The 24,547-nt window shown below is 33.2% G+C and overlaps 1 protein-coding gene across 1 annotated transcript; it reads left to right on the top strand.

The window, feature by feature from the left end:
- The first annotated feature begins 2,439 nt into the window (after nucleotides 1–2,439).
- Nucleotides 2,440–21,779, top strand: LOC124895754 (tryptamine 5-hydroxylase-like). The gene is made up of 2 exons (XM_047406182.1): nucleotides 2,440–3,540; nucleotides 20,934–21,779. The coding sequence occupies exons 1-2, from the start codon at nucleotides 2,629–2,631 to the stop codon at nucleotides 21,588–21,590; spliced, it is 1,569 nt and encodes a 522-aa protein (XP_047262138.1). The 5' UTR covers nucleotides 2,440–2,628; the 3' UTR covers nucleotides 21,591–21,779.
- Nucleotides 21,780–24,547: the final 2,768 nt, after the last annotated feature.

Here is a 24,547-nt window from a genome sequence, read left to right as displayed (position 1 = left end):
TTGTAGCGCCCGAAAATCAGATCCCGAGATATTACATGATGCTTAAGGTCACAAGTGACCCTAAGCTAACCCTTCATCTGGCTTAACCCAAAGCAACTGAATAAAATACATAAAATAGAAGGAATAATACGGAAATAATCCATAACTTAGTCTGACCAACATGAAAGTAAATTTACACGGTCATAATTCTGCTCATATATATACAAATCTGAAACTGAATACACTAACTACTAGAGACTGTTTATGAAGCCTCTACTAGCATTGACCAAAGATAGCCGGGTCATGACTCCCAACTACCCCTACTCAATACGACTGAATACAGAAAATACAATACATCTCAAATCTGAACAACTCAAGTCCCTGAATCAAAAAGACTAATCACCTGCCGATCAAGAGCTGCGACCCAGCTGAACATGATATGTGCGCTACAGCTTGTTCCTACATTTTGGTAAGAATATAGCCCATGGAAATATGTGGGTCAACACTTTGAAATGTACTAAGTATGTGGGGGTACATGCAACAATATAAATAGTATAATCAATTTCATGAAAACATGCATACGGATAATGATGACTCACTTGGCTTGAGTTATATCAAATCATACTTTTCGTAATTTCATAATAAACAGTTCATATGATAAAATCTCGTAATCCATGTAAATCATTATAAATCATAAATTATGATAAATCATCCTAAATCATCATAAATTATCGTATCATCAAAAATCATTATAGGTAATTATAAATCATCATAAATGACCATAAAACATCATAAACATCTCAACTCTTTGACTCAAATCTCGGAGTGACTCGGTAATTCAAGAAACTTAATCTTATGGACACGGGAGTTTCCTATAACCGACAACCCCACGTGAGCTACGTGGAATACCAACGTTTGAAACCCCCATTGGCGGGAGCATCATACTCTTTTCCAGGGAGTACGACCTTAAAACTGCAATAATCACAATCGGGTTCTCTGACCAATAATATCATCATCAAACAACCCTAGAGTGGCACATAGGTTTGGGGAAATACCAAACTTCCCTCTCGGTGCTAAGTACTACTCCCCAACAAGCTCAGAACGCGTTAGGAAATCCACCACAACATCACAAGGGTCTATCATAAAGACCAAATCAAATCTCTTTCTCATTTATCAAGTCATATCAATTTGTGGATCCCTAACTCAACACATTTTAGCTCTAAACATTTTAATCTTCCTCAACAGCAACAAGGTATCAATGCATTGAACCATAACCGACTCGATATTTGGACAAGGATATGAAGACTCAATACGTAATATTTTCAACAATTTAACTCATCAAAACCATCTGAAAAATACCAAGACTCATTGGAACTTCGATATCAATATACCCAATAACTCAAATCGTCATAAGGAAGCTCAAAATTTGACACATGGCTCAAAAACACTTGGAATTACCAATAATTCATTCTTGAACTTAAAAAGTGGATACATGTTCAAAATATATCAATTCTTGATAGAAACACCAAGAATCCCAATATTAAATCTCAATTCATAGAACGAATATAGTCAAATACTCATGTGATTCAAAACTTACAATTTAAATCTTTATAAGTTCATAATCGAATTATTTAGACATAATTCAACTTACAGAACCATATGAATCCATTAAATAATCATAATTGACAAGCTTGAACAATTTACATATATACATAATTAAAATCTCATGGTAGGATATCTTGGAAATAAATTCATTTGCCAAACTCATAATAATCCATAATAAAAATTAAAGATACGGGCACAAGAACGGAAGAATTATTCTTGTTCAAAGCCCCACATACCTAAAAGTCTAAGTAAAGTGTCCATTTTACAAATAGAAATAAATACAAGAGTCCACAAGATTATTTCGCCGCTTTTATATATTAATTAAAAAAGAAGTACAATTTTATTTGAAGACGACTTTTTTTTTCTTTTTAAAGGGCAAAAGAAAATCACATCAACTGAGTATACAATTTGACAATGTAATTATATTATCAAGTCTCATCCAAATTTTGAACAGCCAAAATCGAAATATCCTTAGGGATAGAGGGGTTGGTAGTAGCATCAACAATCAATTAAATTTTATATTAGTTTTAAATTTATTTTAGAGTTTATTGTATATATACATATAATAATTCACTTTTAAGTGTTATGTTTCGTTTTATAAAAATCAATTTAATTAAATATTTGAAGAGAATAAATTATATTAATTTTATATTTTAAATTTTAAATTTAAATATTTAAAAATCACACATTAAATATTATAAATTACAATCCTACTTAAGTGTATATAATATGGATGGTCAAAATTTACTCAGTTTTGATTGTCCAAAATAAAAAAGTGACAAATAAAATAGAAAAGTGCCAAATAAAAATGTCAAAAAATTAATACTTATTCAATTTTAGCTTCACATTTGAATTTTCCATGACGTAGTCCTCTTGATTTAAAGAGGCGTGTAGCAGTAGGTAGACGATCCGCCTTTGCCCAACTACCAAATGTTATGTTCAATTGTACACCAGTATTACATAACTCCCATATATATTACATTACCACGACACAACAGTCTTTCTCGCTTCTCAAATTAGCAAATTAGCAAATAAGCAGACGAAATGGACGAATCAATTCTGCAATCAGTTCTCCTACTAGCACTTGTATCTTTCACCATGTATGTCACCTTTCACTTTTACAACAACCAACGTCGCCGTCGGCCTTTATTCACCCCACCGTCTCCGCCGGCGCTCCCTGTAATCGGTCACCTTCATCTCCTAACCGACATGCCCCACCACACCTTCACCCAACTCGCTCATAAACTCGGCCCGATCATCCACCTTCAACTTGGCCAAGTCCCGACTGTAATCATCTCCTCCCCTCAACTCGCCGAACTCATACTCAAAACCCATGACCACATCTTCGCTAGCCGCCCACAACTCATTGCAGCTCAATACCTCTCCTTCGGTTGCTCTGATATTACTTTTTCCCCTTACGGCCCTTACTGGCGCCAAGCTAGAAAAATCTGCGTCACTGAGTTGTTGAGTTCGAAGCGAGTTAACTCATTCCAGATTATAAGAAATGAGGAAACTAACCGTATGTTACGAATGATCTCCACTCATTCTCACTCCGAGGCGGGTGAACTCGACATGAGTCAGGTTTTCTTCGCTCTCGCGAATGATATTTTGTGCAGGGTGGCGTTCGGGAAGAGATTTATTGATCATGAGTTGAAAGAGAAGAAGGATTTGGTGAGTGTGTTGACGGAGACACAAGCTCTGTTAGCGGGGTTTTGTTTGGGGGATTTTTTCCCCGATTGGGAATGGGTTAACTCAGTGAGTGGTATGAAGAGGAGATTGATGAAGAACTTGAAAGATTTAAGAGCGGTGTGCGAGGAGATTATACAAGAGCATGTAGAAAGGAAGGGTGAAAATAGCGATGCTTCATCAGACTTAGTTGACGTATTGCTGAGAGTTCAGAAAAGAGATGATCTCCAAGTGCCCATCACTGACGACAACCTTAAAGCTCTTATTCTGGTATTTATTATGTACTTATTCTTTTGAGTTCATTTAAATTCAATTTGATTAAACTTTTAGAAGCTACACCAATCCAACTAAACTAAATAAATATTCTAATTAAATTTTAAATACTTTCATACTCCTGATTTTTGACTTATTTTGATATTTTTTAGCTTAAAATAAGTAATTAAAAATACATTTTTACTTTTTCAAACACTATCAAAATTAAAAAATATTTAAAAGTCAAAAACACCTTGAAATAAGCCAATTCAAATACCTAAGTAATAATTTACCTCATATCGTAGTGGTGAGAAAATACTGCTTAAATAACTGGTTAACTTTATTTACTTAGTGCCTGTTTGAGATTGCTTATTTCCCAAAGGAAAGCACTTATTTTGAGAAAATTTTTTCTTTTTTAAAAGATGGGTGTATGTTAAACTTGTAAAAGTGCTTTTAAATCGAAGCAGAAATAGTTTTTTTGCTTCTGAAAAAAAACTAAAAATTTCAGCTTTTCAAAAAAAAAAATAGAAGCAAAAAATTACTTTTTTCATAACTAAAATATCGCTATCACTTTCTCTCTCTCTTACACACTAATATATATATATATATATATATATATATATATATATATATATATATATCTTATAAGTATGATTAAAGTTTGATTTTAATATTCTATACTTCATATTTACATCGTAATTTTTTATTTTATTTATGATTTATATATTATTATTTTATTTTCACTCATTTTCATTAAATAAATTTTAAAAAATCATTGACGATGATCCGAAGAATATATAATTTTTTATTTTTTATTATTAATGATAACAAATGACAGATGAATCACGTTACAAGAATAAATGATATTTGACAATACTTATAAATTTTTTCTCGAATATTTATTTTTAAATAAATAATTCATAAAAAATGACATATGTGTTACCATGTAGTTTACATCTATGAAGAAGGAGATGAGTCTTCTAGTATACTTTCAGAAATACAAGACAGATCTTCTATTATTATGGAGATATTGCATAATAAAATTAGGGCTGAAATCATTGAGAATTTTGTGATGTATGAAGGACTAATTACTTTTGTCGTTAATTTTTTCATAAATAATAATTTAATTTATGAAATAATTTTTATATTTATTTTTATTTAATATTTTAAAGTGATATTTAAATTATTTAAGTAATATATCATTATTAATATTTTTAATGTATTTATGTATATAAATATTGATTGAAAATTTTAGAGCACGTGCTTTTTAATTAAATAAAAATAAAATCTTAATTAAAAATATCATAATAGATATTTAAAATAAATTTTCTCTATAAATTAATTTTGTTAGTAAAAATCTATTGATACATGTCCTTTTTGATCATTTGTCTCAAAAAACATTTCTTGAAAAAGATTATCCAAACACAATCTGTTTATCAAAAGTACTTTTCAAATTAATTTACCAAACACAAATTGCTTTTTTCAAAAGCACTTTTCTGAAAAGGTATTTTATAAAAGTGCTTGTTAAATAAACAATTTTGTAATAGCAATCCCAAATGGTCTCTTAATCTAGATCTACTTGTACTAATTGTAATGAGGTGTTTGGGAAATCTCAAATCTCTCTCAAAAAAAAGAACTTGATTCATATCATGATTTTACATTTTTTAATCTAAAAATTGATTTATAAGTTTATATTTTATATAAATAAATTTAGTCATTTTATATTTTGTCAAAAAACTCACGCTAAGCCTAAATTACCATGTGAAGAATCATATTAATGAATAAGTAATTACTACTTAGGCAGTTAGATTTTTATAAAATCATATATATTGAAAAATTTGTAATCATAAACATTTACTTATAAAATAAAGATGAACATATGCAATTTATGAATGAAATGTCTTAGCACATTACTATAACTTATTTATTAACTATTTGAATTGCTCATTGATAATATTATAGAAGAACTGGAAAAAAATTTAATAATTTTTATAAGTTGTGGGATTTTGATTCTTATGAGAACACATACAACTTAGGACTAGTTTGCCAATAGACTTTTCAAGTATTATTCGAAAATAAACTTCGCAATAATGTTCGGTCATATAATTTGCGCTTATTTAATAAATAGTTTTAACGAATAATTTAAATTTTCATATATTAGAAAAGATTAGTATTTGAATCATTTCATTATTTGAAAATTTTTAAAAAATTAAATTTTACCTCACACTTTTATATTTTTATAAAAATATCTTACTATTTATTAACCCCAAGTAATATTTATCTACCAACAAACTCATTAATAAACTTTATTAGTTGATTTAGGTATGTAACAATATTGTTGCATAACACTTCGTAAAAGTAATGTAAATAAAAAATTAAATACTTTTTTGTGAGTTGAGAAAACTTTAGTAGTTCTTGCACTGACATGTGAAATTATTTATAAGTACTAGGTTAAAACTTCTAATATATGAGTTTAATTTTTCACATGGAATATCTTCATTATAAAATAATAATACAAAGTTACGGATAATTTTAATAATTTTTAGAGCTTATGAGCATAAATCATATTTCTTAAAAAGGTAAATATTTTTAAAAATAATTATAACCAAACACATAAAAAACTTTATTTAAATCTTGATAAAAAATACCTTGTCAAGAATATTTCAAAAATTATGACCGAATGCTAAATTAAAAAATTTAAATTATATATTTTAATAAAAATTTAATTTTGTATTATGATATAAAATCATTATTTTATGTCACACGGTCATACGGGCCTTAAATAAAGGTGAGAATCAGCAAGCATCTTATAGCCTAACATGTTTGACTTCCGCGAGGGTGGGACATAAATAAGACTCTTGCAAAGAAGTTTCGTGAATTGGGCATATTAAAAGTTTACTCTTTCCATCAGTTGACGGATAAACCCACATGCTTTTCATTAATTTTACCGGTCACCATTACATTTTGTAATTTTTGAATGTCTTAATGCAGTGGCTCTCGCGTCACTTTTGCACCAGAAGTCATCCATATTTTCTTAATTCAAAGGGAAAAAAATATTGCTGTTATTTGTCAAAATCTTGACTAAACTAAACTGTCTGGATTTCAAAATGACAGGCAAAATTTGCAATTTCACAAGAAAAGTCAGTCATAAATCCCGACTAAAACCAAAATTTGGCCACAAGTCTTGACAGATAGTCATAATTTGTTGTGTAGAAAATTTATCAACATACTTTTGCTTCGAAATCAGTTAAACTACAAATTACTCAAGATTTAATATATATAACTTTCTAATATCAATCCTAATAAATTTTAACGGTTAAATTTAGCCTAAATCTTAAAAAATTAGTAGATTCATTTTATCTTCTTTAAGTTTTATTTTTTAAAGTTAGCAATTTTTTATTTATTTATTTATTTATCATACATGGAGTTTCCACCTCTTTTGCTCACTTGGAATTTCAAACTCACAACTTTAGAGTTGGAAGTGGGGAGCGCTTATCACTTGAGCAACTTCCTCTTCTCACCTCAACGAAAATCGAAGAACGTGGTTCTTCAATGTTCTACCAACTAACTCAAATCATTGAATATTTGATAATGTTAGCTCAATGGAACATTACATATTTGTTGAAACACAGGAATTACACACCACCAAGGGATCAGGTCCCCAACAGACAAAATATTACAACACACGCAAATACAGAACAAATAAACTGTAAAGTTAAAAATATAATGATTTAACGTGGAAAACAACTTATTCAAAGGAGGAAAAACCACGGCTTGCCCTCATAAGCACTCAAACTCCACTAAAATCAAAACTCATCCTAATTATAGACTCAATTGAACTTAACTCTAAGTTCCTCTAATTTATAATAACTATATTACAAACACCTCTTGACAGCTCTGTCAATTTCACTCTTCAATATTGGTTAACTCTAACTCTTGCAAACTCAGATAACTCTAAAATAATAAAATTTATTTTATATTTGAGTAAATCGATTACAAAACAAAACTTGACTCAAGAACACCTAAACCCTAAATACAAAAGATTTAGAACTTGAGCTTAAAGATTTTTCGCTGCCACTATGAGATTCTTCAATATGCAAAAACTGCGAAGGAAAAAGCATCCTTAAGTATTTATAGTAGTGTAGAATTGAGGATAGAATTTTGATTGGACCAGGTGTAAAATCAGGTACGCTGCACATCTACACAGTTTGTTGCACTAGCAAACAAAACAATGCAGAATGTGATAGTTGTACCAGAACAAAGTATGCAAGGGACCTGGTCCTCCAAAATCATTCTGTGATCATCAAAACATAAGACAACAATTTTCTCTCTTTTTGATGATGACAAATCATGTTCTCAAGGTATCAAAATTCATTCATATTTAGAGCAAGAAATTGTCTCTACACCAGCATTCCCCCAATCAGTGGCATCCCTTCACTCTCTCTTATCACATATATCTTAACTGTATCAGTGTGTGTTCCCCCCATCGATATTCCCTCTGTCATCAGCACTGCTGCACATCATATTACTCATGGTACCTGGTCTCTACCATAGTGAATCTATTTTCCTCCTTTTGACATCATAAAAAAGTAAGAACAGGAAACCAAGATAGTAAATCGAAACAAATTGGTTAACTCATGGCCACTGGAGCAACACTAACATGAATGAACGACTATAAAAAATGAGAGACAATTGATAGACACAAATTAAGATTTCATTCATTAAATATAGCAAGTACCATACAATGCAATGAAAAATAACTTAAAATTCTTGATCCTAAAAAGCAACAGAAAGCAAGAAAGGGAAACTGAAACAGGTTCAAAAGGGAGACTAAGTAGCCATTTGGCCATGAAAATTATTTTTTAAATCAGAGTTGGAGTTAGAGTTGAAGATGAAGTTGGAGTTGGAGTTGTATTTGGCCATGTCTTTTTGAAATTTTTTTTAGACTTTTGAAAAATCTTTTTTAAATATGATTTTATGCCCTTAACTTTTAAAAATTATCAAAATCACTCAACTACTAATTTACCTACTACCATACAACCAAATGTTGAGAATATAATTTATATGTCTTCAATTGATAAAATAATTAACAACAAACTAATTATTATGATTGTTATTCTTCTAAAATTTGAATAAAAATATCAAAGCACAAGCTAAATAAGTTTATATAACCATAATTGATTGAATAGAGTAAATATATTTTGATAAATATGATTGATGGATATAAATATATTTTATATATTCTTAAATTTGTTGATAAAAATTCTTAATTACTTTCACTTGAATTAATTATTTTATTGAATTTGGTGTTTTTTTAAAAAAATTACGGCTGAATTATTTCTGAATAGATTAGTGCTAATTTTTTGCTTTTTCTTTATTGATGATATTGATTTTCCTTGAATATTATTGTATCGTAAATATGGATCGTTACGTTTTGTTTGATATGCGACTTTATTGACCACTTTTTAATAATTTTTTAAAATCATAATAGCCATTATATGACATATACAGAAAATTAAAATGGCAAGAAAAAAATTAAATTTCTCACTTTTAAATAACATAATGTACTAGACCTTATATTTCTATAATATAGTTCATTCAAAACAAAGTTGATACATTTCTGTCATAGATTGCCATTTATTTTTTTTACTTCACGTTAGTAAATTTTGGTTAAAAAAAAAAGAGATTAGAATATCTGTAACAATTAAAAATGATGTTGTACCATAGAAAATAAAAAATAATTTTTTTCTTGGTGGTTGGTTGTAGTTATAAGAGGTGTTTGTGTAAAAATTTAAAGATGGAGTTATATGTAATAATAATGAAAGTTGGAAATGGGAGTGAAAAATTGTGAAAACAACAAAAAGTTGTTTTCACTTTTTGGAATCCAATTACGGAATAATTTTCTGAATTTTCATGACCAAACACCACAATTTTCGAAAAAGTGAAAAAAGTAAAAAAAAAATCGAAAAAAGAGAAAATTTTTTATGGCCAAACGGGCCCTAAACAAAAGGAAGAGGCTTAGGTAGATGAAGGTTTTGGGGAAAGGGACTTGAGAAGCATTTGCATCCTAGCGCTCTATGCACATGAGAGTTCAACAACTACTTAGTTAGGTCCTTTACTTATGCATTCAATCCTTGAACCTCTTCTGGAAGTGCTGAGACCTTTTTCTTAAGTTATGCATTTTCTACTCTAAGTGCTTCAACAACACATAGTCCATCAGAGGAAAGTTGTTGGTTCTTCATCTTCAAATGTAGAATCTCTGCACCCTTAACAGCCAAACAAATCCTCACTTCCTCCTTCTCTTTCCTCATGTTTTCTTGAACAAACCTGGGACATGGTCCCGACTTTCTCTTTTACACATTTATTTTCAATCAATGTTATCAGACTGAACATTTGTTTTACTGTTCTAGGAGTTCCCTTTTCATCGACAACCCTAAAATGTTCATAAACTCTGTTAAGGAAGTATCCATAAGATATACCATATCTTTTCTCCTTCTTATGGATAACCTTATGCATATGTTCAATCATGAAAGCAAGTAAGCTGATTAATTCAAATTTACTGCGGAATTCGATCACATAAAGATCCACAGTATAAGCAATAGTCCTCTCCTCTAACCTAGGCAAGATAACCTTATTGATAAATTCAAAGACCAACTGAAACTTACCTTTGAGAAATTTCTTTCTCACTCCTGCAACAGAGGTTCCCCATACTTTAGAAGCATCCACCACAAATTCACAACATAACCCAAATTAGGGCCTAGTCGTGTCGGGTGCCTTAAGCCCAATCGAGATCGGAGACCATCCCCAGTACCCAATCATAACTACCCTACACCTTATGTCGGATGAGTTTCAAATCATATAACATAACAAGATGGAACAATCATAAATCAAATACATTCAAACGACGTTCTCCCCAATACCAATACTGATGCCAAGGTTGACACCAATACCGACACCGCCTATACCAACCTAAAGTAGTCTCACAAAGCCTCTAACTAAAATCAAGACAACATTCAGTCGGAACATGCCCCCGACCAGAGCTAAAAACCAAAGTATAAGAAATAACAAAAGTATGTAGAGAAGACCATAATGTGAAATGGAGCCTTCCGGAGTGTGAAAGCTCATCACTTCAATCCAACATAAAGCTGCCCCAAATTCAAGTCACTGAGCAGGAGTAGTAGTATAGCCGGTTCTTGTATCGCATGGGGATACAACGCCCGAAGATGGTTAGCGTGATGAATGCTAGCATGTACTCAGGAATAAGAATAAAATAATACTAACATTTAAAACCATGTTCAAGCTTGCTTATATGTATATATATATATATATATATTCCATGACGGAAAAGGAAATTGGGTTTAGCATGTATTTGAAACTTTAACCTAAGTTTGTGTAGCTTTACCGTCATAATCCACCCACGAGCTATATGGGTCCATTATTACCCCTTAACTGGCCCCAGTACGTGTAGCCACACAAACCAAAGATATCACAGGTGCTGAGGATTCCCGTGTACCCTTTGCCCTCTATGATATATATATATATATATATATATATATATATATATATATATATATATATATATATATACACACAAATGTAAACTTAGGGGATTCCCGTGTTCCTCACAAGTATAAGGTCACTATGAGCAACCCTCATGTTAGCAAATATTAGTTTCCAGTATCCGTCCATCGGACTCATACCTTCATGGTAAGCTATTAGAACCCACCATTATTGCCTAATTAAAACCATTAGCACATAACCAACCAACCAATTCCATGAGTTATTAACCAAGGCTTTATAAAGTGGTATCACTATACCGACTATAACTTGCAAGCAATGTATTGGCCAATCAATTGGGGATTTCCATGTACCCCACATAATTACCAATTAAACCAAAACCATGGCCACTAAGGCCTTACCAAATTATTTAAAACCATTTAAACCATTTTAGGTTTCATTACCATATTATGCAATGCAATAGTTTCAATAAAAGTCAAACTATGTGGCAAAACCATTCTCGTAGGCATTTTAACAAATATGTTGAGGGCATATAGTTTCCAAAACCAAAACTAAGTACAAATTTACCATTCCCATGCAACCACATGTTCAAACCACCATTATAACATGAAAGCCCATAAATAAAACATGGGAAAACAATATCCAACCATTTACAACCAAAACCCCTAACATATAATTCAAAACCAAACAATACCCACAATTAAATCATGAAAACCCTTCATTAAAATATGAATTTAGTTGAACTAATAATGATGGAGGAGTAACATACCTTAGACACCAAAGAAGACGGAGAGAAACCACCCTTGAAAGCTCTAATTGACCACCTTAAAGAAAACCCTAGACTTTCTTGAACCAAGAGCCTTGAGAGAGAATTGAGAGTGTTTTTAGTCTTTTCAATTGAGAATCCTAGGGTAAATGAAGTCCCAAGAATGTTTTAAGTCATGGGGTCAAAAGAGGTTAAGAGGGGAATGTCCAGAATACCCTAACTTAAAGTATAAAAATCACCGTAGGAGGGTATGACTCCCCCTTAACTTGTACACATAAAATATGACTGGTACCCACCACTCGTTCCCTAGACAGAATGTTGGACATCACACACTGTCCACCATACGACTCCCCTTTCCTAAATTATACCCATAACATATGAGTAATACCCATAGATCATATACAAGAATAAATCAAGGGGTTGGACATTGTCCAACATACGAGTTGGACTATACCACTCGGACCATCTCTATACGATTTGTATGGAGTCTAGTTGTACCTTGGATAGTAACTAACCAAAACCACACTAAGAAGCATACAACCAAGACCCCTAAACTGTACCTACATCATACGTCAAGTACCCACAAGTCATATGATCTCCAGAAGCTCAAACTTAAGAAATTTTCTAAGAGTCAAAAGCCAAGGTGTTTCAATTCAATTGAGAGTTGTTGTTTTAAAATAGTTCTCACACCAATAATGGGAACATCTAGATTTTTCCCATAACTTCTTCATCCTATTTTAGTTTCTTTCCTTGGACTAATGTAGAAAAACTTTGTCCATCATTTGAAAATTTCATTGTATAGTAAAATTGCCTTATCTCTCCTTCAAAGACAGAGGAAATTGGTTCCTCTAGGAGGTGTAACCATCCCTGATGCCTTACATACTTAACTGACCCCACCCTACCAGGTTTCTAAAAAATTCAAGAGTCAAAGACTCTTCTAGTAAACATCTTCTGAGTTCTTAGAATCTCATTTCTTTCTTCTCTAGTCACATTATTCTCTACTCCCTCCACCTTTCTTCTTTTAGAACCACTACCAGATTCAACTTCTATCACTTTCTCTTCTTGGGACCAGGGCCTACAGTTGCTTTTTTCTTCTTCACAGCTGTGTTTTTGTTTCATACCAGTTGGACTCCTTGATTTGATTGGGGAGGTCCTGGCTATCCTTTTATCCTACACTTCTTTCCTCCTTTCTTTTATTGTAGCTGCAACATCAGGATCTATTTTCTCATCACTCTCTTCAACATCAACCACTTCTACATTTTCTTCTTTCTCAATCACAGTTCTTTTTTTCAATCTTCTGCTTTTGACAGTTGCTGACTTATTGGCTCTCATAGTATCTCCCATAAACTTTCTCTCAGCACCCTTTGTTGAGTACGTCCTGGTAATCTTTACAGATGTATCAATCATTTTCTTCTTACCCTTATTACTTCTTTGTTTCTGCATTGACCATCTCAGAGGCAAGTCATCCTTATCAATCTCCTCTTTCTCATTAGGAGGTAGAGTAAAAGACCCAATAACCTCACTAGCCTTAGGATCTGTACCTCATATTTTATCACCGAAAACTTGTTCTTCTAGACCAAAGAACTCTCCCTAGGGTCATTTGAAAGAAAAATAAAGTTCTCAGCAACCCAATATTCTCCAAACAACTCACTATCGGATGGATTTGACTTTTTCACAGGAAACTCTTCATCAAAGAGTTGGGCAATGATGGGATTGGAGTAAGACGGGGTGGGAGAACTAGGTTCGTTTAGGGCTTTGAAGTGATCAGGTTTTTCTAGGACTTTTGATACGGAGGGGTTTTGAGGGAACTAAACTTCTATGGGTAACCTAAAAGCTTCACTTTGGTCAACCATTATACTAGAGTCAGATGGGGGTTCCACTGTTTTTGGGATTTCTTCCATGGTTGATTTATCCATGAATGTTTATGAGGAATATACGTAAGCCATAGGTATTTCAAGGAAGGGTATAAGAGGCGGAATAGACTCAGTATCTTTAAGGGGTTTTGAAGGAGTTTCCTTATCAGTCATGGACACTGTTTGGAAAGAGGACACAAAGGAAGGATTTTTGGACAGGGTTAAAGAAGTTTGAATAGATTCAAATTATTTAATGGGGCTTGAAGTCGAGGTTTCGTTAGCCATTTGTGAATTTTGGAAGATTTATTTTTAGCCTAGGACAATAGATTTCGAACAAACTTGTCTTTGACAAAGAAGAGTTTGAAAGCTAATTTTGAAAAATAAGTAGAAAAGAGGATTTGATTTTGTATTTAAGGGAACAAAAGTTTGCAACGTTTGAGATTTTAAGGGAATGGGACATATCTGGTCCCAATAGGTACAACTCTTCACTTTTTTGGGGATTTAACAGTTTTTTGACAGAGAAAGAAAAAGATACGACTTTTCCAGACAGAAATTTATGTGATTTTAAAATACACATAAATGGTACTAGCCTGTGGGATGAGACCTGGTCTCTCCCTTGATTGAGTGAATCTTTTATTTAGTGTTTGTCTCATCTATTCTTTTTTAAAGTGGCTCACTATGCATATATACCTGCAAATGATTGGTACCAAATTAGACCAAAAAGCACATACTTCATTAAGGATACCTGTCTCCTAATCATAACTAATAAATAGAGGAAATTGATCCACCAAGTAGGTTAATTTATCTTGATCAAACCCAATTTCAGTTTATTCTTCACAAATTGCTCCTTGTGAAGAGCATTAGTAAAGATATCAACTACCTAATCTTCAATCTTATAGAATTTCATGCAAATGGCCTCTTTATCAACTTTGTCTCTCAGAAAATGATGCCTTACATCAATATGCTTTGTTCTTTTTATGCTGCCCTAGATTTTTAGCCATGTTTAGAACACTAGTATTGTCACACATTAGAGGAATAGTATAAAAAACAATCACAAAGTCCTTTAGCTGCTGTTTGACCCATAAAAATTATGCACAACATAAAGCTGCAACCACATTTTCAGCTTTAGTAGTAGATAGTACAACTGAGTTTTAAGACTTTCTTTACATTTTTGGGCTCAATCTGTGATAAAAAAGCTGAGAAAACCATAAGATTCTTGGCTTGAGCCGTTGTTTGCATTCCAAATTCCAAACGAGAGGTCAAATTTTTAAAGGGTGAGAGGATTTGTGCTTCCAATTTATTCTTCTTAACTGTGGTCTGCTGGGACTAGGTCTCTGGGAATTTTGAGTCGGTTCTTCTTGGTGTTCTTCTTATAAATCAGGTTTTAGCAACTAGGGACTTGATTTACCATCACCTTTGTCATCTGTAACTGTATCGTTCTACTCTTGAACCTCTACTTCAACTATATCATCCCTTTAAATAGGAATTGGTTTTTCCATATCAGAATATTTACCTCCAACTGAATCTTTTAGCATTCTCGATTCATAAAAAACCACATGTACACTTTCTTCCATACACAGTACTTTTCTTGAAGACTCTGTATGCCTTACTTGTAGGGGAGTAGCCTACAAGTGTAACTTCATCACTTTTGGAATCAAATTTCCCAAGCTCATTCTTTTCATCGTTTAGAACAAAATATTTGCACCCAAAGGTTCTAAGTAGTCAAGTTTAGGATTTTTGTTGAAAACAATTTCATATGGTGTTTTGTTCAGGAGAGATCTGATCAGGCATCTATTGGTCACATAACAGGCAGTATTGATAACTTCAACCTAAAAATTTTTTGGAAGAGGCACTATCAATCAAGATGTTCCTGGCAATTTCTATGAGAGTCTTGTTTTGTTTTTCAACTATTTCATTTGTTGAGGAGTTCTAAGGCAGGAAAGTTGTGACTAATGCCATTTTCATCATAAAATTCTTCAACTTGGGAGTTTTTAAACTCAGTTCTATGATCAAATTCGACTCATGCAATTTTGCAGTTCAGCTTCATCTGAATTTGTTTAGCGAAGACCACCAGAACTTCATAAGTTCCATCCTTAGTTCTTAGGAACATTGTCCAAGTGAATCTGGAATAGTCATCCACAATAAAAAAACACATATCTTTTCTCACCTTTACTTTGAACTTTAACTTGTCTACATAGATCCATGTGCAACAATTCAAGGAGTTTAGAGGTGCTTCCCTACTTCTTCTGCTTAAAAGGAAGATCTGGTTTGTTTTTCTTTGAAACAAGCATCACAAATCTTTTTATCTAAAAACTGCAGCTTGGTAACACCACAGACCAGGTCCTTTGAGATTAATTTGTTCAGTAAAGAGGAACTTACATGTTCTAGCCTTCTATGCCATAAATCAGTATTTTCACTTTGAGAACTTAAGAAGATCAATTTATAATCAGCTACAGATTCTAGATCAACCATATACATGTTTTTGCACCTTTTAGCTTTGAGTATGACTTTCCCAAACTCCAAATTTGACACAGTTCATCCAGCAGATAGGACTTCACTTCATTTCCTTTACTATAAATTTGGGACATACTCGAATGACTGTATTTTAAACCATCTACATAATAAAAATTCTCAATAGCATGATTAAACATTTGTCTATCTTTCCAACATCATGAATATAGCCTTTCTTTCCATTTCCAAAAGAGACATCTTCGCCTTGAAGTGTCTTGAGTAGAAAAACTGTCAGCTCTACTAGTCATATGCTTAGAGCATCCACTATCCATGAACCAACTTTGACTACCTTCTCTTATTCCCACTTGCAGAGGTCATTTGTTAGATATGGGAACCCACTTGAGTCTGAGTTCCCCAAAGGAAGACAAAAGAGTTATCATATCTTTCTTGGTCCAACTAGGCGATTTACTCTTCTTAAAATTTGTCGAGGAATTAGATCCCTTGTGGAAAGACTGCTTCAGTTGAACATATCTAGTAGTGTTCATTCTAACTCTAAGTCATCCCTGGAATTTCTCCTTCAAGTGACTATCCCTGCCACAGTGAGTGCATAGAGGATTGTTCACTTTATTTTTAGCAACAAAAATATGCTTGCCCTGGGGCTTAGGATTGTGCGTGTTGTACTGATATCCAAGACCTCTACCATTATTGATCCCCTGGTTATATTATCAAGGATTTGTGAAGATGTGGTCTATTTTAGGGATTTATTAAGATCTTTTTTTAGATGGACCATGTCCCTTTCCAATTCCTCATTCTTACGAAGAGTAGTTATAAGAAGCTTTTGAGAATTTTTCAACTTTTCTTCAAGATTAATTTGAATATTTGAAGCTTTCTTTTTGCCCTTCCCATCAGATTCATCCATCTTTTTCAGTTGATCCATCAAATCTTTGTTTTTTGATTTTAGTTTTAAGGATTGATCTCCTACTTCAAACAATTGGATGGTTAAGGCTAGTTTTTCATGTTCTAGGTTTTCTACCTTATCTTCCAACAATTCTCTCTCAGCAGTAAGCTCACACACAGAATTAAGCAAGACATTTGCGAGTTTCTTTATCTTCTTAGGGGAATAATCATATTTGTTCTTCTTAATATAAAAAAGAGTTACCTCATTCTTTTCTTCACCATCTGATTTTTCCCTGAGAGCAAAAAGAGAGCTGTAAAAGATTTCACTATCTTTCGCAGCTAACATAGAAACATCTTCAATTTTTTTTGATGCATCATATTTAATTGAGGTATCTCCCCAGACAGCTAGAGCTTGCTTCACTGCATAATCAACAACAACCTTCCTTCTTGACTTCTTTAGGACCCGGTCCTTCCTTTTACCTTTATCTCCTCCTGATTTGAAGTACTTTTGATAATCCATTTTGTGTAAAAGATAATATTTGATAAAATGTCCAGGCTTCCCATATTTGTGGTAGACTTCAGCAGTGCCTCTTTTTCTGCTACTACTTTTTTTTTTTGAAATTAATCACTTTTCTTCATAGCTTTGGAAATTCTTTTGGCTAAGTGTGCAATATCAACATCTTCATCACTGAACTCAGACTTTGAGGCTTTTAAGGCTAATGACTTTTCTCTTTTATCCTTTTTCTTTTCTTGACTTTATTTCTTCAACCCATGGGTTTTCAGATTCCGAATTAATTCATCCATGGTAAGTGTCTTAAAATTTCTAGCCTCAGTGGTAGCATCAACTTTGCTCTCCCATGACTTAGGAAAAACTCTCAGAATTTTCTTTACTTGTTTGTGTAGAGGAATCGCTTCACCAAGGCAGTGCAACTCATTTGTAATTGAGGTAAATCTTGTATGCATCTCCTGAATGGTCTCACCTTCTTTCATAGAGAACGCCTTGTATTGATTGGTCAACATATCCACTTTTGATTCCTTCACATAAGTAGTTTTCTTCTGAGCTGTTCTCCGGAAGTCCCAGATCTCTTTGGCATTTTCACAAATAGAGATTCGATTGTATTCATCTAGTCCTATCCCACACACCAGTAACTTCTTAGTTTTGAAATTCTTTTCAATCTTTTTACGATCTTCATCATCATACTCTCTCCTGGCTTTCACAACCATTCTAGTTTGTCTCCTTCTTTGACTTCCCTTACTGGCACATGAGGACCATTAATTATGACATCCATTAGCTCACTATCCTCAGCTATGATAAAGTCATACATTATAGTTTTCCACCACCCATAGTATTTTCCATTAAAGCGGGGTGACCTTGTAGTAGATTGTCTTTCCTCAAGATTAGTTGGTGCAACAATGACCAAAAAATCACTCTAGGTGTTAACCTTTTAGAGTTTCCTCACTCTAATACCAATTATTGAAATGCAGGGATTACACACCACCAAGGGACCAGGTCCCCAACAATAAAATATTGCAACATACACAAATATAGAACAAATAAACTATAAAGTTAAAAACACAATGATTTAACATGGAAACCTCCATTCTCAAGGGAGGAAAAAACACAACTTGCCCTCACAAGCACTCAAACTCCACTATAATCAAAATTCACTTAATTACAGACTTGAACTTGACTCTAAGTATCTCTAATTTATAATAACTCTATTACAAACACCTCTTGACAGCTCTGTCAATTTTACTTTTCAATCTCGGTTAACTCTAACCCTTGCAAACTCAGATAACTCTACCTGAGAGACTCAACAGTAATTAAAAAACTTTACGCTTATATTTGAGTAAATCGATTACAAAACAAAACATGACTCAAGAACACCTAGACCCTAAGCACAAAAAAATTAGAAATTGAGCTGGAAAAAGCATCCTTAAATATTTATAGTAGTGTAGAATTGAGCATAGAATTTTGATTAGATCAGGTGTAAAATCAGATACGCAGCGCACCTGCACAATTTGTTGCAGTAGCGGATAAAACTGTGCAGAGATGTGAGAGCTGTACCAAAGAAATGTATGCAAGGAACCTGATCCTCCAAAATCATCTTGTCATCGTCAAATCACGAGACAACAATATTCAACTCCAACAATAAATGAGCAATGAGTCTTTAATTTTTTATAACACATGGAAGGGTAAGAAGAAGACGGAAGAGGAAGAGGAAGGGTGAGAAGATGAAGAATGAGGGGACAAGAACAAAGATAAATTTTGGCAGAATGCTAGTTTTGCTCACATTTTTAGTAGGACCACAAATTAAATACCAATCATGTTTCAAGCGAGCTTGCGTTGAGCATCTCATTCATCAACCAGAAGGAGCTTAGCTCAACTACTAGTACATTTTAGAGAGAAAGCACCAAATATTTTAGATTAAATTATGTAAAAGATAATCATAAATGATCATGTCAATAATACGTGAAGGCAAGCCACATATTATAACATATTGAATTGTACATCATAATTTAACAAATATACGCCGACGGTGTAAACACTTTTTACACGGTCACTGACTTTAACCGGCAATAGCTGGTAATTAATCTGTTCCCATCCCAATTTATCCGTTCTCATTTTTCTTTTTATGCTTTATTATTTTTTAAACACTCCCCTATTTCTATACTAATCAACTCTTACGTTTCTTTATAGTATCTCATATTCTCCGCCTTTTAATCTCTGCAATTGTTGCTCGGCTCATCTTTCCAACTTCGATCAGATTTTTCTAAATCTATTCATTTGTTTAATCTCTAAAGTGTACTATTTCAAGTGGGGGATTACTACAATATTGATATCTGAAAAAGATTATTTTAGATGTGTGACTTTAATCCTTCATATTCAAGTTATTTCTTTTTCGATCATTTTAGCGAAACAGACTTGTAATTTCAATTCCACACAAGTTTAGTCGTTTGAAGTCTAAAAATTTGCATGCAATTCTAATGACTATTAAAGAACATAAATTTCCCATGATCAACTTAGACCAGTGTAATATTTTCTCTAATGTAAAAAATTCATAACAATCTGTATGATGCTAACTAGAAGTGTGGAAGTATATTTTAATGGCTATCGAGCTAAAATTATTTTTGACCAATTTGAGTAGTGAGATCAAAGAACTTTTTTGCCTGATTATCGGAATAAAGAATCACTGCAGATGATATTCGTATGTTAGCTCTTTAAAATCTTAAACATAAGCTATTTAAAATCTTAAAACCAACAATGGGGATAACCAAAAAAATTCTCCACTACAAAATCTGGGGAAAAAAAATGAAGACTTTAGATGTATAATAGAGCTCGTGATTATTACGATGCTATACGGAGCTGATTGTTTACATGGTATTGAAAAAATAGAAATACATAAAATCAATTAATGATAATGCAAACGAAGATGACTCCGCTCTATATTTTTGGTCAACAGGATCTTTATATAGATAGAAGTAAATGTAGAGTCCAAGTTTCCTTTATTACTATTTTTTTTTATAATTTAAATATTAAAAAATAGAAATGCTTAGAACAAACCTGTAATAGGCTTCAAAGCTACCCGACCGTGTTAAAAAAGCTTACACCGTCGGTATATATTAGTTAAACTCCATCATAATGAGTGGAATTAGTTACCTTGAAATAATGCCATCCACCTTTTACTTATAAAATTATGCTGTAATGTAAAATTATTTACATAGTTGTTTAGATGTAAATTTATTTTTTATTTTGATAGACGGCATAGCACTACTTAGACAATTCTTACTACAACGTGAAGCTATGGATTAAAATTTGTATACATTAGTGTTCTACATATAGTAGTAGAAATGTTTGAACTTTATATAGCATTTTGGAGCACAAGACTCTTCTACTATTGATACAATTATACTTGACTCTATAGGATATGTTTGTCGCTGGAACAGATACATCAGCAGCTACACTGGAATGGACAATGACAGAGTTGGCTAGGCATCCAAGTGTTTTAGAAAAAGCACAAGATGAAGTTAGGGAGATTGCAGGTAATAAAGGAAAAGTAGAAGAATCTGATCTTCAACACCTTCACTACATGAAAGCAGTAATAAAGGAGACAATGCGACTACACCCCCCTGTCCCCCTTCTAGTACCTCGAGAATCCATGGAGAAATGCACAATCGCTGACTATGAAATACCTGCAAAAACTAGGATACTAATCAACACCTATGCCATTGGAATGGATCCAGAGTCATGGACCAATCCTCTGGACTACAATCCTGGAAGGTTTCTTGAGGAGGACGTTGATTTCAGGGGATCACAAGATTTCAGGTTCCTACCATTTGGAGGGGGGAGAAGAGGTTGCCCAGGTTACGCCCTTGGTTTAGCTACTATTGAGCTCTCATTAGCTCGTTTGTTGTATCACTTTGATTGGAAATTGCCTGCCGGAGTAGCAGCTCAAGATGTGGACTTGTCGGAGATTTTTGGATTGGCTACTAGGAAAAAAGTGGCTCTAAAGCTTGTTCCAACCATCAACATGCTCTATGTGTCCGAAGAAGAGGAGGATCTGCAGTCAGCTACTCTCTGATTTAAGACCTAAAAACATCCTTAATTTAAGACCTAAAATATTTCAATAGAATATAGTTATACTTTTATGTGTAAAAACTAATAAGTGTTTGAGAGAAAATGCTAGAGAAATAAAAGAATGTGCAACTTGATATAAATTATCTAATCAAAGGTAAAAGTATACGAAATGGAGAGTATTAAGATTTCTATATATTATCCATTTTTGGTAAGGGCTATTTATAGCCAAAACACAAAAATCAAGGACTTTTCAAAACGAAGGGGTGGGGGATTACATCATTAATTTTGGGCTTTGATAAGGTGACATCCATTTTGACACATGAATTCATGTGTTTTCACAACACTCTCCCTTGGATGTTCATGTAAAGAAAAACTTTCTGAATACGCATTTGAGTGCTGCCTCATTAAAAATTTTATCAGGAAAAATTCAGTGGGATAAAAACCTTGGTTAAGGAAAAAAAGAGTACAACGCATATTCTTACTCCCTCTGATGAACATCCCGATTCAGCTGGTTCAATCTTCACATCCCAATCTTGTATACCATCTTCTCAAAGGTTGAAGTTGGTAAAGATTTGGTGAACAAATCTGCTGGATTGTCCCTAAAGCAGATATGCTGCACATCAATATCATCATTCTCCTGGAGATCATGCGTGAAGAATAACACTGGTAAAATGTGCTTCGTTCTATCTCCCTTTATAAAGCTTTCTTTTAATTGAACTATGCATGTTGCACTGTTTTCAAATATGACTGTGGGTACCTTGATATCGAGCTTCAGGCCACATCTCTCTTTGATGAAATGTACCACTGATCTCAGTCATAAGCATTCTCTACTTGCTTCATGGATCGCTATTATCTCAGCATGATTAGAAGAAGTATCAACAATGGATTGCTTTGTCGATCGCCTTGATATTACAGTACCTTCGTATGTAAATACATAGCCTGTTTGAGATCGTGCTTTATGTGGGTCAGATAAATAACCTATATCTGCATGACCAACAAGATCTGGACTAGCTTTGTTAGTATAAAATAAACCGATATCAATAGTCCCTTTTAGGTACCTTAATATATGCTTAACTTCGATGCAGTGTCTCCGCGTAGGAGAAGAACTATACCTCGCTAGTAAATTAACAGAAAATGCTATATCTGGTCTTGTTGCATTAGGGAGGTACATAAGTGCACCAATAGCACTGAGATATAGTACTTCGGGATCAAGAATCTCTGTCCATGTAAAATCATTTCAAAACCTTCTGGGTCTAGGCAGTTTGAATGAAGACTCCGTCCACTAAATGTTCAATTTGCAGACCAAGATAAAATTTTGTCTTTCCTAGATCTTTTATTTTGACCTCTTTCTCTAGATATTCAATTGCCTTTTGGACCTCTTCTGGAGTCCCAATGAGATTTATATCATCCACATAAATAGCGAGTATAACAAATTCTGACGCCATTTTCTTAATGAAAATACAAGGACAAATGACATCATTTATGTATCCTTCGCTTTTCAAGTACTCACTTAGGCTATTATACCACATACGCCTTGATTGTTTTAGACCGTACAAAGATCTTTGTAATTTGATTGAATATAATTCCTGAGACTTTGAACTATATGCTTCAGGCATCTTTAATCCTTCTGGGATTTTCATGTAAATATCGTTATCAAGTGAACCATAAAGATAAGTTGTAACCACATCCATTAGATGAATTTCAAGATTTTCATGTACAGCTAGATCGATGAGGTATCGAAACTTTATTGCATCCATAATAGGTGAATATGTTTCTTCATAGTCGATACCGGGTCTTTGAGTAAATCCTTGTGCAACAAGGCGTGCCTTGTATCTTACAATTTCATTTTTCTCATTTCTTTTACGTATGAAGACCCATTTATAGTCGACTGGTTTTACACCATCTGAGGTTTGGACTACAGGTCCAAAAACCTCCCGTTTAGTAAGTGAGTTCAATTCCGATTGAATCGCCTCTTTCCATTTTGGCCAATCTTTTCTTCGTCGACATTCTTCGACAGATAAAGGTTCAAGGCCCTTATTTTTTTGCATAATATTTAGTGCGACATTATATGCAAAAAATTATCCACCGTAATTTTTGATTGATCTAAATTTACCTCATTACCAGTGAAACTTATTGAAAGTTCTTCATTCATATGAGTCTTGGGTTCACTAATTTCTTCAGGAATATCCGGATTAATCAGATTTTGAGTCTCTTCAAGAGAATCTTTTATAATATTATCTTTATCATTTTTGCACTTTTTTTTCTAGGATTCTTATCCCTTGAACCCAAAGGCCTACCACGCTTTAGGAGTGTTTGGGATTCAGAAGCTATTTCATTAGAAGATGGTTCTTTTGAAACTTCAATTCGGACAGGCACATTCGCTACAGGGATATGTGACTTAATTATCCTTTTCAAATCAGTAAATGCATCTGGCATTTGATTTGCCAATTTCTGTAAGTGAATGATCTTCTGGACCTCATTTTTACATATGGGGTTATGTGGATCAAAATGAGATAATGATGAAACTTTCCATGCAATTTCTCTTTTCAGTTCACATTTTTCTCCCCCTAATTTTGAAAATTTTGTTTCATCAAATCGACAATCTGCAAATCAAGCAGTAAATAAATCTCCCGTCAATAGTTCAAGATAGCGAATTATAGAGGGTGACTCGAACCCACCATATATTCTTAATCTTCGTTGAGGGCCCATCTTAGTGCGCTGTGGTGGTACAACTGGCACATATACAACACATCCAAAAATTCATAGATGGGCAATATTTGGCTCATGACCGAAGACCAACTGTAACAGGGAGTACTTATTATAATGAGTAGGCCTGAGACGAACAAGCGATGCTGGATGTAAGATAGCATGACCCCAAACAGTAGTGGGCAGTTTCATTTTCATGAGTAGTGGTCTTGCTATCAATTGTAGGTGCTTAATAAATGACCCAGTAAGGCCATT

Source organism: Capsicum annuum, unplaced genomic scaffold, assembly GCF_002878395.1.
Source record: "Capsicum annuum cultivar UCD-10X-F1 unplaced genomic scaffold, UCD10Xv1.1 ctg995, whole genome shotgun sequence".
Classification (NCBI taxonomy): Eukaryota; Viridiplantae; Streptophyta; class Magnoliopsida; order Solanales; family Solanaceae; genus Capsicum; species Capsicum annuum.
Note: the sequence above shows the minus strand (reverse complement) of the source record. Positions and strands in the feature narration are given on the sequence as shown.